This window comes from Ammodytes marinus (assembly GCF_949987685.1).
Source record: "Ammodytes marinus genome assembly, chromosome: 2".
Taxonomy (NCBI): Eukaryota; Metazoa; Chordata; class Actinopteri; order Uranoscopiformes; family Ammodytidae; genus Ammodytes; species Ammodytes marinus.
The window spans coordinates 7430259-7446104 of record NC_137231.1 but is presented as its reverse complement, the minus strand read 5'-3'; the positions used below and the strand labels follow the sequence as shown (position 1 = coordinate 7446104).

Sequence of the window (15846 nt, the reverse complement as noted above, 5' to 3'; positions counted from 1 at the left end):
AAATATCTAAAAATCTAAAAATAAAGTTTAGCTTAGTTAGGTTCTTGGCTTCCAAAGACCATGGGCCCCCCAAGTGGCTGGGCCCTAGAAAGCCTTCCCACTTTCTACCCCTTATGGGCGGCCCTGGTTCCAACTAGTGCATGTAAGGACATATAAGTTCCATGAATGTCCCTGGGAGGTATTGATGTTGTAATTTTTTCCATGCAAATAGTCAAAGATCTGAATAACATGGCCAAATATCAGTAATTGGCTCCTGAAATAGCAAGTTGGCCTTAAAATGGCCAAAACTATTATCAGTCAAACCTCAGAAATCAGTTTCAGCCAGGCAGGCCTATTTACGGAAAAGAGGATTTAGTTTGGCACTGTCAACCTCCTTCATCAAATCACATCTGACAAGTGGGCAACTGAAAATAACTACAGTGGTGTTACTCAAATGTAAAATAAGTTGGCTATGCATTTTATCTAACAAGCTATGTAGCAAGACATATTCCCCTGCTATTTCTACTCGCTACTTCTGGTCAGAGATGAAGCTGGCTCCATTTTCTTCATTAAATTGGAACGCTGCACACTCTTGTATTTTATTTTTTTGTGCCACGCATGAGTTTGTTTAAAGCTAGAGGCGCTTACTGGAGATGTTGAATATTTATACTGGATGTATTGTATAACACTTATAAAATGTCCTTGTGGTGTGCTAAAAAAAAGGGCTAGGAAATTAAACAGGGACATAAATCCAGCAAAAACTTAACCAAGGCACAGTCAGTCGCTGTTTTTAAAATCAACACAAAAAAAAACGTTTGATGCCGCCAGTAGAAACAGAAGGACCACGATGGAGCAAAGCAACACATATAGACTGTAACCAACTGTCACCAATCAGTTTAGAGTTAAGAGTGCACATTAAACATGAATGCTGATATAATGTGTTATTTTCCTTTCAGATCTAGCTTCTGAATAGATTTTTCCATTTGCGCATTCTATTCTCATAATGACTATGGAGCAACTGGCTGAGACATGGTCACTGTTCACACCTTGCCATGTGGAAATCCTGTGAAATTAAGATTTGCCGACGTGCTATAAAAGGAAAAGATGTAGATTACTTTGCTGTAATAAATGAGGTGGCAGCACCGTATCCAGATGGAATCCAGTCTTGGGACTTCAAACTGTACACAGTGGGGCCAGAGAGACCTAAGAATTTAAGATTACCTTTAGAAAAAATCAGCATCTTCCTCTCACCTGCTTCAGTTTAGCTTGCACACATACAGTACTTGCTGTAACTAGTCATAAACAGCACAACAAACACGGCTGTCCTGGATAAACTGTCCCCATTTTCTTACACTAATGCTAAGCAAATCCACATATTTATGAGCCATACAACTTAAACAGGAGTCAGTGAGATGATGTAACAAGTTGTTCTAGGGCTTTTTCTTGCCACAGACAGACAGGGTGTGTACCTGTCCCGTGCTCTCCTGCCTGGCTGCTGTGTCAGTGCTGGTGCCAATCCAGCATGCAATTAATAAAACACACATGGCAGACATATTTAATTAAATCTGTGTAAAAGAAAGGTCATTATTTGACCGCACACATTTTAGGAGTTCATCACCTTCAGTAAACACCGCCGTATCGATTTCAAAGACAAATGTATCCGTACTGGTCTGCTGTCAATCATAATTAGCACATATTTATGATGTACAGTAGTTAATGACTGGGCTTTGAATTGCCTTTGCTCCATGACACATACGTTACATGCAGATACAAAGCGGCAAAGGGAACACTTATATTCAGCAACATGAGAAAAAATGTCGATGGGTCTTTTGAAAGAAAGTATCATCCAGTGTGACTTTAATGCGGTTATAGTGCTTACTGTAGTTCCCTCCAACACACACAGTGTTCAGTGACTGAGTATATGTGTGTGTGTGTGTGTGAATGTGGTGTGACAGAACGCCTTAATTATGGATTAATTGTGTCATTAGCCGGTTTCTGCTGTTGCCACCACATTGGGCCTGTCAAGGTTAATTACTGGAACATGTTTATTTGCTGTCAGCCACTGCCGCAAGCTGTCACTTGCAGGGAAACACAGACAAACACACACACACACACACACACAGTCGCTGTTCACTCAAAACAATTCACAGGGCACCGCATGTCCCTCAAGCCCTCACTGTTATCCCCAGCTTATGTATTTCTGCCTCAGCACACTTTGAAGAGTTCTCAGTAAGCCATGTGAAATACAAACGCACGTGAACCTGCGGCTCGACTCACAATTATAGGAATGGATATATAGGCAATGCAGCTGCACAGGGGCCCGCCCTACCTCTTTCAAAGGTCTGTTTATTAACAAAGGTGCTTGATTAGTCCTCTATTCAGTTGTACCACAGCAGTCAATATAACTTCAAATAACTCATGTCTATTATTCTCACTCTACATTTACAATCTGTGCCTGTGGACAGGCCCTAGGAGTAGGCTTTTCTTGCAGTTATGTTACAGCCAAGGTTTGACGTCACTGAGGCAGGTGGTGAGGGTGAAATGAGTGGCTGCAGAGATGGACTTGGTGGAAGGGTACGGCTGAGTGCTGTACATGTGGCAGTGAAGTGTCGGCGGAGGATTTGACTGATTAGGAGGATTTAGAGAATGAAAAGTAGGGGACCAAGTACGGAGCCCTGAGGGACACCATGAGTGACCGGGGAAGTGGGGGATGTGCAACTCATGATGTAAATGATTTGGTTTCTTAAAGAGGACCTATTATATTTTTCGACTTTTATGACCTATAAACGTTGTTATAATGATTTATAGTCATGTTTAACCATACTTGCCTATCAAATAATTACGTACATGCATTTAGACGTATTCCCTGCTGACCATCTGGGGTGGCTGTGCAGAGCGCTAAACATAGGGCAGCCGGTCGAGAAATCACATGTTCAAATCGGTTCAAATTTTCTGCCATCGTGTTGTCACGATGATGAATGAAGTATTCAAACAAACACGAAAACAAACCTAATGCGCATTTACTTTTTGCAACAATGTATAGGCCTATACATTTATTGTATATAGAATGTGTTCCGTGTACTACAGAGAACTTGTCTAGATAAACTAGGGCAGGAAAGGAAAGGAACACATAAACCTTTCTCGTTCGCTTTTCAACCAAAAGAGGTCCAATTACTTTTTACATTATGGTTTCATCTACTCAAAGCATTGGGGCATGATGCAGTATCACATTAAGAGTCATGAAAGAAGGTGTCATTTGTAAGAAAGCACCCACAATGTCAGAACTTCTCCTAAATGTCAATTTGAGCCTACAGTATATTCCCTCTGCCCCACAGAGGAAATTATTTTGAAGAAATGGTGCAGGATCCAAGGTGCCTCAAAATAGAAAAAAAAAAGATGAGAGAAAGGAAGGAGGACAGAGAGAGAGGGAGCGCATGGTCGCTTTGATTGATTTCAGCTGTAATCTGCTCACTAACTCATCCGCTGACATCTCTCTCTCTCCATCTCTAACAGACTCTCCGTCCATTAAAGCCCAGTCGGGTCCTGGCTGAGCAGCTGTGAAGAGACAAAGCATTTATCAGCCTGTCAGCTCGGGCTGCCTGTTATTCCAGCCAGACACACTGCGTGGCTGTCCCAGACCCAATAACTCTGCCTCACAGGACACTCACTGATCCATCTATCTATACCCATCTATCTATCTACTGTATCTATGATTCCTAAAAATGTAGTGGAGTTAAAAGTACAATTGGTGTCTTTGAGGTAGAGTAAAAGTCATACATTTCCCGTAAAAGCAGATACTCAAGTGAAGGACAGATAGTCAAAATTTACTTGGGTTCATTACTCAAGTAAACTACTGTCTACCACTGCATTTTAAACCAACTTAAAGACACTGGCAATACTTGTTTCATAATGTGACTTTTCAAGCTCACACATGGACAGCAGCACTGTCTGTTCACAAGCACACCTCAGTGACAGTGATTTACAAAGCTGATGGTCCGAGTGACTGTTCAATAACACCAAAGCCAGCCACCTGCTACACAGCACCGTGCAGGAAAAAAATGGAGTGAGGGCGCCATCTAGTGCACAAGTCCACAATCGCAGAGACGTCCTGCCTGGATCACAGGAAGATTTTTAAATCTCAAAAAGACAATGATATAAGCAGGTGTTGTTTGACAGTATAAGTCACAGTAAGTTTGTTCAGGCAGTCTGCACGCTTGCACAATGCATGTGGTTCTTACAGGGCAAACTAGTGCTTTGAAAAGACCTCACACTGTTAAAAGACAGATCAGGTGTCTAATATACGCAGGGCTAAAAAAAACTTAAATATCAGTTTTTATAACTTTATAAGGATACAACATTTAATTGAGATTTCGATGGTCGATTTCTTTGTGAAAGAAGTAAGTGTTAAGCGCTGGTTAAACAGAGTGCAATATGGGTACAATATGACTCATTAAGGCCATAGCATGCTGTTACTGAGCGTCTATCTTAACACATGTGTTGGTGTGTAATTAATAGGGACAAATTCAGGTTTTTCTTACAGATGTTTACTTCAATGGACTGTCAACCAGCCCAATAACACAAATACAATTCATCTAGTTTTCTACAACCCATAAAGAAACCAATGTTGAAGTACACATCGATTTTGAGTAAGAAGGCCACACGTGCAGGAAAGTGTGGTCTTCTACAGTCTTGTGCTTATAGTTTGGAGTAATAAACATGGTGGCCTCAATACATATACACCTTATTAAGTCATGAACTTCATGGAAAAAAAAACACAACACAAAATCTTTTGAAGAGGAAATCATCATTGAGCTTAAAAAAAAAATCAGTTTGTGGAAGAAGGCTCCATCAAAGTCTCCCAGACAATCTTGTCCATAAGAAAAAGGAAAACAAAACAATAGTGTGGTTTATGTGCATTAGCATTTTAATTTGACAAAGCAAGAAAACATTGATTACAGTAGCAGAGTCATCGGTTTATCAGGGCTAACACCTTTCTAAACAAAAGGGTCTGAAAATGTCTGTAGGCACTGCCTAATTAAAAAGAGTATCTTGTCAGGTAAAAGAAACCAGCTCTATAAGGCAACAGTTACAATGTAGGCCTCCCCATTTTCTCTGGCAAAAAGAGCAAGTGTAAAGGTTGAATCCACTCAGATTTTTTGATATAAAATACTGGCGTTTCAATCGATATTTAAAAACCATCAGAAGTGTCAAACATGTTCACCCTTTTACATTTGAAGTGTGTTAAATCTTAAGCAGCACTGCATGGCAATGCTGCCTTATCCCTGCATGGAAGAATCGTTTGTAGCACTGTACCAGTGTCACTTTAGATAGTGCCACTCTGCTACGTACAATGTTGGAGTTAACTGTCGAGTTATCAAAACAAAAAAGGAAGCAAGCACCCACAGTTAACAGTAGCATTTTTACTTACATTGTTTCAAATGAATGAATGGTTATTTACACGTGGCGAAAAAAGATTTGAGGCTGTCCGAAAGATATGCAGGAGAAATGGAATGCAAAAAGAAAAAACACTCTTGGTAGTAAAATTTTGTCCAAGTACAAGAGAGGAGAAAACTGTGCAATATGTATCTGCCCTTACAGAGAAACAGCAGTGGCAACAATCCCTGCAATTGAGTTTAATCCAAGAGAAAATTAGAACAAATTAAAACAGATTTCCATTCCTCAGATAATAACTAAGGTTCATAACTTAGCACGACTCAGACTTTTAACAGTTTCTTAAAAAAAGAAAAAAAAGTAAAGACAAACCTCTCAGTGGCTGTGAGAGAGGAAAGTGAAAATGGAAGCAATTTGTAAAATCAGAAGAAAAAAAATCCAAAAGTTTCTCCTTTACAGTTTTATACTCATTTACAGTTAACTTAAAAATGGTAAGAGCCCTGGTTCATGTCCAGTCTTGCCTACCACAAAGGGTGTAAATACCTGTGTTGGTCAAATCGCTCCTCCCTGGCTCCCGTTACCTCAACCCTCCCCCCATGAAATCCCATGTACATGTCCTAGACGTCAACCTTCCAATTAGGTTCCACATCCCAGTAAAAGTCTTAGTCCTGCCACAAATGGAGGCGGTGTTACACAGCCCCACGGGGCACCGAACAGCCAATAAGAGGCTGATGGTTGACAATATCTCCCACCCTGCCCACTTATCAGTGTGTGGGGTATCCTGCGGCTCCCATACCGGGCTGGTTGGCTAGCATACTCCCATTCAATCCCTGTGTAGGCTCCATAACCCCACCGTTACTGATGGCGCTCATGCCAGTCCACCCAGCACTGGCCGGTAAGTGACTGCAAAAAAACAAGGTAAAGAGAGAGGGAGACAGAGAGGGAGAGAGAGAAAGACAAAAGGCCAGCAGGTTAGAAGAGACAAGGCGAAAGGGAGCAAAAGGGACGGTTTATATTAGAGCTACTAGAATCTGGACAGGCTAGAATGAGAACAAGAAGGCAAACAGAGTTATCAGAGGTTGTGAGGGTGAGGCAGGCTGAGCAAAAATCAAGCTAGGCAAAAAATTGAGAAAAAATTAGAAAGTTGAGGGCTCTTTGGAGGGGCCAAAGGCAAGTGTCATTTGATTAAATATGGGTGGACAAGCAGACAGAGGACACAGGCTAAGCGCAGCAAGCTAAATATTATTTTCTATCCCCCTCCCAGAAACAGCTGTAACTGCCCTACACACATAAGCCACACTGTACAAGAATGGAGAGTATCTCCATTCATCTTGCATATTCTCTTCTACATTTGGCCAGAAAGTAGAACAAAGAATAAGTAAATTCTCAACTAATTCACATGATGTATTTTGAGCCTTGTATCATTCATGTAATACACCTTAAGTTCAGTGTGGAGATGAGAGCTTATACAGAATAATTGTATCTTCAAATTTCAAGTCAACAGAGGCCTAGCCTCGTTCTTAGGAATTGTGCATTTACTGTACAGTTGATAATCAAAAACTAGCGCTGCTTTCAGCACCTCACACCTTTGTACAGAGCCTATTCACGCAGCAGCTCACCAAGAATTTAGACTGTCAACAACATATGGCCTCTCCTTTATTTTGCTTGGGTGCACAAAACGACATTGCACATAGGCTGTCTAAATAAAAACAAAATTTTATAACAACCTACAAAATGATATTTAACGTGTCTTGCTGACATTCATATACACATCAATTGCTCAGGTATATGTAAAAATAGATCAATGAAACCAAAAGGAAAAGAATGTAAAAAGCTATGACATGAATGAAGACGTACAAAACAACTGAACAGCCTTAAAGAACACAGTCCTTACAAACAGCAGGCTATCTCACAAAGAGGAAAATGAATTCTTCATCAACAAACTATCCCCCAGGTTTGGAAAAGTACGAGAAAAATATTGTTCTGAGCTTTTAGCATCGTTCTTGTTCGGTCAATTTAGTCATGAATTACTTTTGAATTTATTTTTTAAAATAAGCTTTTAGCTAGTAAGTCAGTTTTCTTACAATCCTTTTTGGAACAGACTACAGTTTTGGGCTAGTGTGGGCTACAATTCAAGTGACAAGAACATTTTGAAACAAAACCTTAAGTTATTAGGATGTGCTGTGCACAGTAATGAGACATTGAAACATGATTCACAACAAAATTAAAGTTCAGATGGTTCTGTATGGATGTGTGTATGGGTGTGTGTGTGTGTGTGTTTATTTCTCAATCTCCTCAAGATGAGCAAGGCTTGTGACTGGCGAGGGGAGGGTGTGTGTTGGGGATGTGGGGTGTCATGGTTCCCTCCTGGGCCCACAGTGGCTCTCGCTGCCCCGGACTTGGACTCTGGTGGTGCTGAACAGAAGGAGGCGGTGAAGGGAAGCCCTGTGCACACCGTGCTACTTACTTAAAGCCCTGCTGGTTCCAGGCCTGGCCGTAGACGCCGTAGGTGGGGACCTGCCACCCATTGGGGACGTACTGGCTGATCTGGGGCCCGTTGCCGTACCACTGGCCCCACTGGCCGTAGGGCTGGGCGGCTGCAGGGAAGTTGATCTTGTTCTGCTGTAAAGGTACAGTACAACAAGTGTTTGGGATGAGTGTGGCTCGTCACAGCCGTTAAAAAAAAACTATCCCTGAATGATGTAGTTATTTGAAATTAAAAAAGTATTTCATTAGTGCTGCTGTTGACTGTATATGCAAATTAACTTTACAACAGAACATTATGGCCAAGAGAGGAACAACTACATAAATACAAGAAGTCTGTTTTCAGAACTTCTGGAAAACATGAATGCTAAATAAAAGATCTACCAAATCTTTTAACTTTCTTTTCTTGTTGGGAACTTGCACAACTTCTACATGGATAACTGACTCGGCAAAAATGAGGTCACCACGTGATCAAATCATTTTTTTTTCACGAGTATTACTAGTAAGAGTACAGCTTCAAAACCATCATGAAAGGGATTTTTATGTTCAAAATACATATTACCATTTTCTGTCTGATTGGTGTCCCACTGAAATTACCTTGAATATCCATCCCGTTTTATGCACATGCACCCACTTTAACATGAGCAAAATGCTTGTTAAATTCCTTTGATATGTGATGTTTAGTATCTGGGTTAGGGGTTCAATGGTATACAGACTCATGATGCTTATGTTGCCCTTCTCTCATCTAAGAAGACAACAACTAGTGGCTGTTCTCTGTCTACATTATTTGGTGTCCTTACCTGTGGCATAGGCATCTGCTGCATTGGGCTCATCATGTCCGGGGTCTCTTTGCCCCAGTAGCATTTGACCATGTGTCCCTCTATTGAGGTGCCATTCACTGACACAATGGCATGGGCTGCTGACTCGTGGGAGTTAAACCTGGACAAAAACAAGAGAGCGAGAGACACTAAGGACCACTGAAGCAATGGAAAAACGCAATAGCCTACTAGCTGCCATGAGATCAAACTTAAACATGATGAAGTCAAGGCAGAGTTTGCAGTGGAAGTTCATGACTTTGTTGACTTTGAATCTTTCTAGCATTACATTAGCTCTGTGGCTAACAGCTGAGCCGAAGCCTTCAGTCAGCTGAGCGGACAAGTTCATCTCCCATTGCTAAGTTGTATCCTTGGTTTCTACTGAACTATGTTTTCATTACATAAGAACCTTATGGGATTGTTGCTGGAACGCATGGAAATATAAATGAGTGGTCTCAAAGCCGGCCCTAGGCATAAGCGAACTAAGCATTCGCTTAGGGCCCCAGACCGCCAGGGGGGCCCCCTCCAAAAAAATAAAAAAATAAAAATGTGTTTTAGTTTGTGTGTTTGATATCAACATCATATTATGCAAATGTAAGTTATCATACAAAAAAAGGAATAAAATGTTTTGGTCTAGATCATTAATAGCCTAAAAATGTAATCAGTTCATCTGGGAGGTAATCCAAAATTATCTGATCATGTCACGTTCACATCCATGCACAGTCTGTATTGAGTTTATTTAAAAACAATTGGAAATGGGGCTGCCCTCAGTTGCCCATGCACTGTGTATAGTCTATAGCCTATTTCAGCCTCGTCTGTGGAAAAAAAGATACAGTAGCTGGACAACAGAGTTCTTCTGCTTCGTTCCTCTCACTGCATTTAAATGCATTCATTATATTACAGAGAAATATGTCCAGTAAAATAAAAAGAGCTCCAAGCCCAACCCAGAGGACCCTCCATAATATTTTATATTAATATTTTTATGGAAAATCCATGTGTCCTTCTTCAATAGCTTCTAATTCATCTGACCCAGTGTCTCCAAATTATTTGTTCACACAATTTCTCAGATTTAGTCTCTTAATTTTCCTCTCAAAGTGCACCAGATTCATAGCCTGGTCCTACCAGACCATCGTACTTCATTTCATTTGTACAGAAGGTCTGGAACTGCTCTATTGGCAAACGTTCACTCACTTGGAGGCGGGTGTCTGTTGAAGTTTAAAACTATTGCATCTACCCAGTGTCACTCTGGATCTGCCAACCAATCGCATAACGTTTGGGGCTTGACGTTATGTTATGCATCGGCTTCCGAGCAACTCCCTCTGTGCGCTGATTGGACCGGCAGAAATCTGGCCGGAGAAAACCTAAGAATATACTGCAGACCCAGACTGACTACTTCAGGGAAAATTAAATTTGAGCGGAAGTAGGTAGGCGGGCAGAGCCAGGCTACCAGATTCATGCATTTCACTTTAAAAAGGTTAAAAAAATCTCTGGGGGGGCATACCCCCGGACACCCCTAGGAGGGTCTGAATCTCGGCTGTCTAATATTTTCGCACAGCTGCACACTGGATGCACTAGCGGAAAACACTGGGTGTGTGAATGATATTTAACAAAGATCTATAGTTTCAGCAGCGCTAACATTGGAGAAGGGCCCCCAATCATATTTCGCTTAGGGCCCCATAAAGGCTTGGGCCGGCTCTGAGTGGTCTAATTATAATTTTCTTTAGTAAGTGACCATGGTATAAGTGGGGTAATGCCCTTCGAGCTGTCCATTAACAGGAAAGAAAGGACTTTGCTGTGCGTTGGACGGTTCACGCCATCCATTCATATCTGATAATGGACATCGCGTCTAGAATTATCTCTTATAACTATGTATATTGTTTGTTTTAAACATTGAGTTAAACAGGCTGAATTTAGTATTTTCTGCCGTAGCTAATTTTTAATAAAAATAAATAAATAATAATAGTCATTAATTGATTGATAATTTTCCCAATGATGGATCAACGACATTTCTTCACATGCCCATCCCTACTGCAGGTTCTTCCCTACATTCTCACGAAACGTGTCAGTACTTGATTATACAGGATTGCTGAGGATGAAGAGCTAGTGCATCGTACAATGACATTTGCCTACAGGAAAAGAAAAGAAAAAAGGGAAGGGGAATATGAAACTTCCACACACCTCACAAATGAATAGCCTTTGTCTGGGAAAACTCTGATTTCCATGATTTGTCCGAAGGCAGAGAAAGTCTGTCTCATCAGTTGCTCTGAAAGTCAAACACAAGGGAACATCACACATCATTAGTTATGAGGTTTGGTGTCGCGAAAGAAAACCTTTGCAGAATGACAACTTTGCATACTAACATTCTCCCGTAAGAGGCTCCAGGCGGTTTCAAGTTAAATTCAGAGGCCTGTCACTTTTGTGCTGATAAGACCTCAGGGCTTTACAATAACCTCTAGGCAGAATAAACCTAGCTTGAATTCTGTAATGAACAATAAATAGATAACAGACATTGCCTCATCTTTTTATAATGATGAACTATTCCCCGAAAGAAACCACAATCCCCAATAAATGAATGCTGCTATCCAGCATTGTCTGCAGCCACAGCTTGGTACAGACACTCATCAGGCAACAGAACTCGGCTGTCATTCAAAAACCCTTACGAGAGACGTACTCGCACTGCCATTGAAGTTTATTCTGAACAAATTCTCAACAGTTTATTCCCCGTGACTCATTTTCGTCTCCTGATTCAAAATCAAGTATCTGATAGAGAAAACCTCAGAACAAACCCTTTTGTTTTCACATTGCTGTGTTAGTGTAACGGGAATGATAAAGTACAGTAGCCGTGCCTATTTTAATGGACAAATATATCATCTGTCGTAATGCTGAGGCTCTTTCCAGTGTTAATGGTTTTTGGACAACCAAGTTATTTGGCATGGAGTTATAAGCTGTGGCTGCATACAGTACTTGTCACTATAATATATTTATTGTTGGTTTTGGACTCATTAAAAGCATGGTGAGTTATAAAAACGTCATAGTAAGAGCAGTCTTAAAGAAGTGCTCTTTGGCTTCCGTCAGTACATCACTTATTTCCGTTTTATTCACTACATCTCTTTGCTGCATTTACCTAACACTTCCACCGTGAGTATCAATAGTATTGCTTACCTGTCAGTCCTGTGCTGACTCCGCCACAATACACAGTGCAGTTACTGGGGCTGGACTGATTCACTACTTCATCAAAGGATAGGTGCTTGGAGTTACCTGACAGGAGAAGGCCGAGACATTGTTAATATGAACACACCAATTAAACTTAATGTGCGAACATGCTGAAATATACACACTTTCTGACAACGCACTTTCATAGGTGGTCTTGGGGGCGGGGGGCTTTCTTGTGGCCCAGTTAGTTCGAATTTGTCTGCCTCCTAACCACTGCCCACCCATCTGCTGAATGGCGTTCTCTGCATCCTGGAACCAAGAAAGAATCTAGTTATTCCATCGAGTCTAATTAATGTTAAATCTAAGAGGTGTGTGGTAACGTCAAAGTTTGTAACACAAGGGAGAAAGCACTTTTTTTGGAGAGTGTTTTATGATAAAAAATTAATACCTGCAGAATTAACGTGACGTTGCACTTGACTAATAATGGGGCGAGTCATATCACTGCACTTACCCATTTGTTGAAGAAAGACACAAAGCCATAGCCTTTAGATTTCCCTGTAGCCATATCTTTCACAACGCGAGCATCTCTGTGGATAAACACATTGACGGGAACATATTAAAAACCTGCAGCACATCATTAGGCTAAAAGGGTCAATTATTAATAATAAAATTCTTCTTCAGAAGCTCTCAAGCTTGAATTTACATCCCATTTCCTGGACCTTACATTCACTTTATTCCATCTATCCTTGATTTAATCATCTTTTGATTTTGTCAGTAGATCTAGGCATGATACTTACGATATCCTTCCAAATGGGCCGAAGGCAGCTTTGACATCGTCTGTAGTTATTTCTGGGCTAAGGTCTCCAACGAAGACATGAAAGTGATCTATAGGGGGGGAAACATTTTTACGCGCGTTACTAAATGCATTATTTTTCAAGCCGTTAAAACTTCCTTCCACGATTTTGACTGATGTTTGAAATTGCTTTTTTTTTATCACAGATTAATAGAGGAAGGACAAAGGGAGTGTCACCTTGGCAAACCCACATTCTAGACAATGAAAGTGAATGAAATGACTATGTGTACACACACATGCAATCAAAATATCATCCTCCGATTTCCAATCTTTCCAAATCATTAACCTTTCTGTACTTATGAATCAGACTTATTCAGCGTATTAATGAATTATAAGTCCCCACTGACGAACACATATACTTACTACTTGTGTCTTTTTTCTGGCTGGTTGGCGTCGTGGCCCAGTTGACTTTGACCTCCTGTGGAGAGGGGCAGAGAAAGAAGAGGTCAGGTGGGGTATCTTTACAGCAGTTAGAGGGAAAACCGGGTGATCTCCAATAAAAGGGTGTAGGATTTGAAGGCTGACTTTAAAAAGCCAGCTGTACCTTTTTTTATAAAGGGTACAGCTGGCCTACCATCTGATTCAAACTAGTTCCTGGATTTCGGATATGATATGATTGCGGGCATCGATAGTGTTGAAACTGTATAATGATAGCATATGCCAGTGAAAACAAATGCAGATATTTAGTCACAAAACTCATTTTGTACAAGGCCTTGTGGTCTTTTAAAAATTGCTTCTTTTCTTTTTTAAATTGTTTTCATTTAACTGGCTCATAGAGCTCCTCCCAGACTTATTCTACTTCTATCATTCCTATATAGCTAACATTAGGCCTATTCAACTAGCGGCCCGTGGGCCGAATACGGCCTTTCTTGTTTTTTTTCTGGCCCGCAAGAGGTTGCCTGTAGACCAATTTATTTATTTTTTAATGAAAATTGTTGTCTGCAAATCTGGTTCGCGTGTGTAATATGATAAATAAAACGAATCCAGTAAATCAGTTTTACACATGCCTATGAGGCTGGTTTATGAAGATGCATGAGTGTCTCAGGATTAGCCTTACACTTTATGAGCCAAACTATTCTGAAATAGCAAAATCAAGGCAGTGCAATTTCTCTCACTGACTGAAACAGGCTCAAACTGTCTCATATGTACAGTAGTTCTGTGATGATTCCAACAACATTGTTGAATCATAAGAATGTGTCCAAAATATGTAAGAACAACAATTGTTATAATGATGCGATTAAAAGTGAAGAAGAAAGGAATGCGTCATTCCATTTAGCAGTACTATATCTATTGAGTTAACACTACCTTAAGTACGATTTATTTGTAGCGATCAATTGACATTATATGTTTTTCTGTATGTGTGGCCCATGAACCCCCAGCGGTTTTCCTTTTCGGCCCACTTGTTAAGGAGGTTGAATAGCCCTGGCTTACATGTTCTTGAAAGTTTGATTGACAGTACAGCCTTGGCATTATATTACCGTCATTCAATTATTATTCTCTAGCAACAGTCAGGTCACATGAGGACACAGTTCCTCTGCACCTAGCTTCAGATAAGTCCAGCCCATTGGGTTTAAGAGGCCGTAATGGAAACAATTTTGAGATAACGGTCTGGCAGTATTTACCCTATAAAATGTTTAAGCTTTTGATTTGGACAAATACTTCAGCAGCTTGCCCTGTTATATTTCTAATTAATGGAATATAAATGCTAGCAGTCCACTGAAAAACATGTAACACAACCTTAAATCTCCCACACCCGGAGCCCACCCATTAAGACTCACCCATTAGACACGATAACTTACCTTACCCATTATTTTCCTTCCATTCATTGCTGCCAAAGAGGCAGCAGCATGCCTGTGGTCATAGAACTCCACAAAGCAGTACGGATCATTTCCGGCTGTCTGTCAACGGAAAACAAAACTAATATTAAGTTCAATGCAAAGGTGCAGATGACAAGTGACACTACTACTGTAGTGGGAGTGTGAAGCCTGACCCAATAGAGGGGGAAGGGACAATTAATATGAAGCACAATAGAGCTATATGCTTTCATAGGTAGCACTACCATCGTTGGGGCCACTGTCTGTCAAACATTTTTCACAGAAACCTTAATACTCACATCGACTATCATTTTACAGCTCTTGCAGGGTCCTATCTGTGTGAAGACCTGCAGAATGAGGGGCTCGGTAACATCCCTGGACAGATTCCCAACATACCTGAAAACAAGGAGAGAGATGGGGCGATTGGGTCTTTGTCAAACAGGAAGTAGCATGCAAACAAAGGCTAGTTAACCGGGCTAGCTACAACCCACAACAATGCCGTATATATAGATGCAATGAAGACCACAATGATACTGGACTAAATGCTTTGGGGGATAGTCACAATTTAACGAGGACAGCTCGAGTAGGGTTACCCTGTTACTGGAGCTGTCCCGGGCCGTCTCTCCAAGCGTTGACGTGGCTCGTCTTCAAGCTAGCTAAGGATAACGCTAGCCGGTTCAAAAGGGCCTCATGCTAAGTGGTTTGGCAGCTATCGATACTTTATCGAATTAAGAACCCTTCCGCGAGGTTCTAAAGCATGTTGATATAAAACACAAGTCCCTTTGTGAATAAAACAGAAATGTAATAAAAACGCGTGCATTTTAGGAGAACTGTCTGGTTAGCCGCGTTTGCATCTTTAGCTAACGGTGGCTAGCACTAGCCAGCCCCGCAGTTTCATTTTCAGGCTAGCTACGGTTCCGTCTATTTATACGACTAATTTAAAAGGCAACATCACGTCCATGTCGAATATGCTATGTGTGCTATGACGTTCAAAATGTGGCTTCTGTCGACAGAAATGCTAGAGCAAATTAAAAGCATTTGTGTCCCATTTAGAATGTTGTATAGCGTTTCATTGAAACAACAACGTGGAAACATTCGGGGACGCGCCGTAGCTACACGGAGCCTTCCCATTCCAGGACGTAGACAGGGCCGCTGCTACTCACAAGGTTCTGGGCTGATCGTCGTCCATCGTCAAGGTTTAGTGGTCACGTCCTGAGATGTCTTTAATCCAATGACATAAAAATGGTTTGTGCTGAACGTGAGCGACCGCGAACGTAAAAAGGCTATAACTAACGATGCTATTATAAATTGGTGGCCGATCCTGCACTCGCACACACCGCAGACAGCCTCAGTCTGA

General features: G+C 41.0%; 1 protein-coding gene across 3 annotated transcripts; it reads right to left on the bottom strand.

Annotated features, from left to right (window-relative positions):
* Positions 1 to 4880: 4880 nt before the first annotated feature.
* LOC307263874 (cytotoxic granule associated RNA binding protein TIA1-like) lies at positions 4881 to 15846 on the bottom strand. 3 transcript variants are annotated; one of them, XM_080045159.1, is made up of 12 exons: positions 15653 to 15846; positions 14789 to 14885; positions 14475 to 14573; positions 13039 to 13093; positions 12620 to 12707; positions 12334 to 12409; positions 12008 to 12131; positions 11832 to 11927; positions 10848 to 10932; positions 8655 to 8793; positions 7838 to 7992; positions 4881 to 6273 (listed from the first exon to the last, which is right to left on the bottom strand). In XM_080045159.1, the coding sequence occupies exons 1-12, from the start codon at positions 15676 to 15678 to the stop codon at positions 6135 to 6137; spliced, it is 1179 nt and encodes a 392-aa protein (XP_079901285.1). In that variant the 5' UTR covers positions 15679 to 15846; the 3' UTR covers positions 4881 to 6134. The 3 variants fall into 3 exon arrangements, with proteins under 3 accessions (XP_079901285.1, XP_079901286.1, XP_079901287.1); XM_080045160.1 differs by having other exon boundaries at positions 12023 to 12131; XM_080045161.1 differs by lacking the exon at positions 4881 to 6273 and having other exon boundaries at positions 7014 to 7992.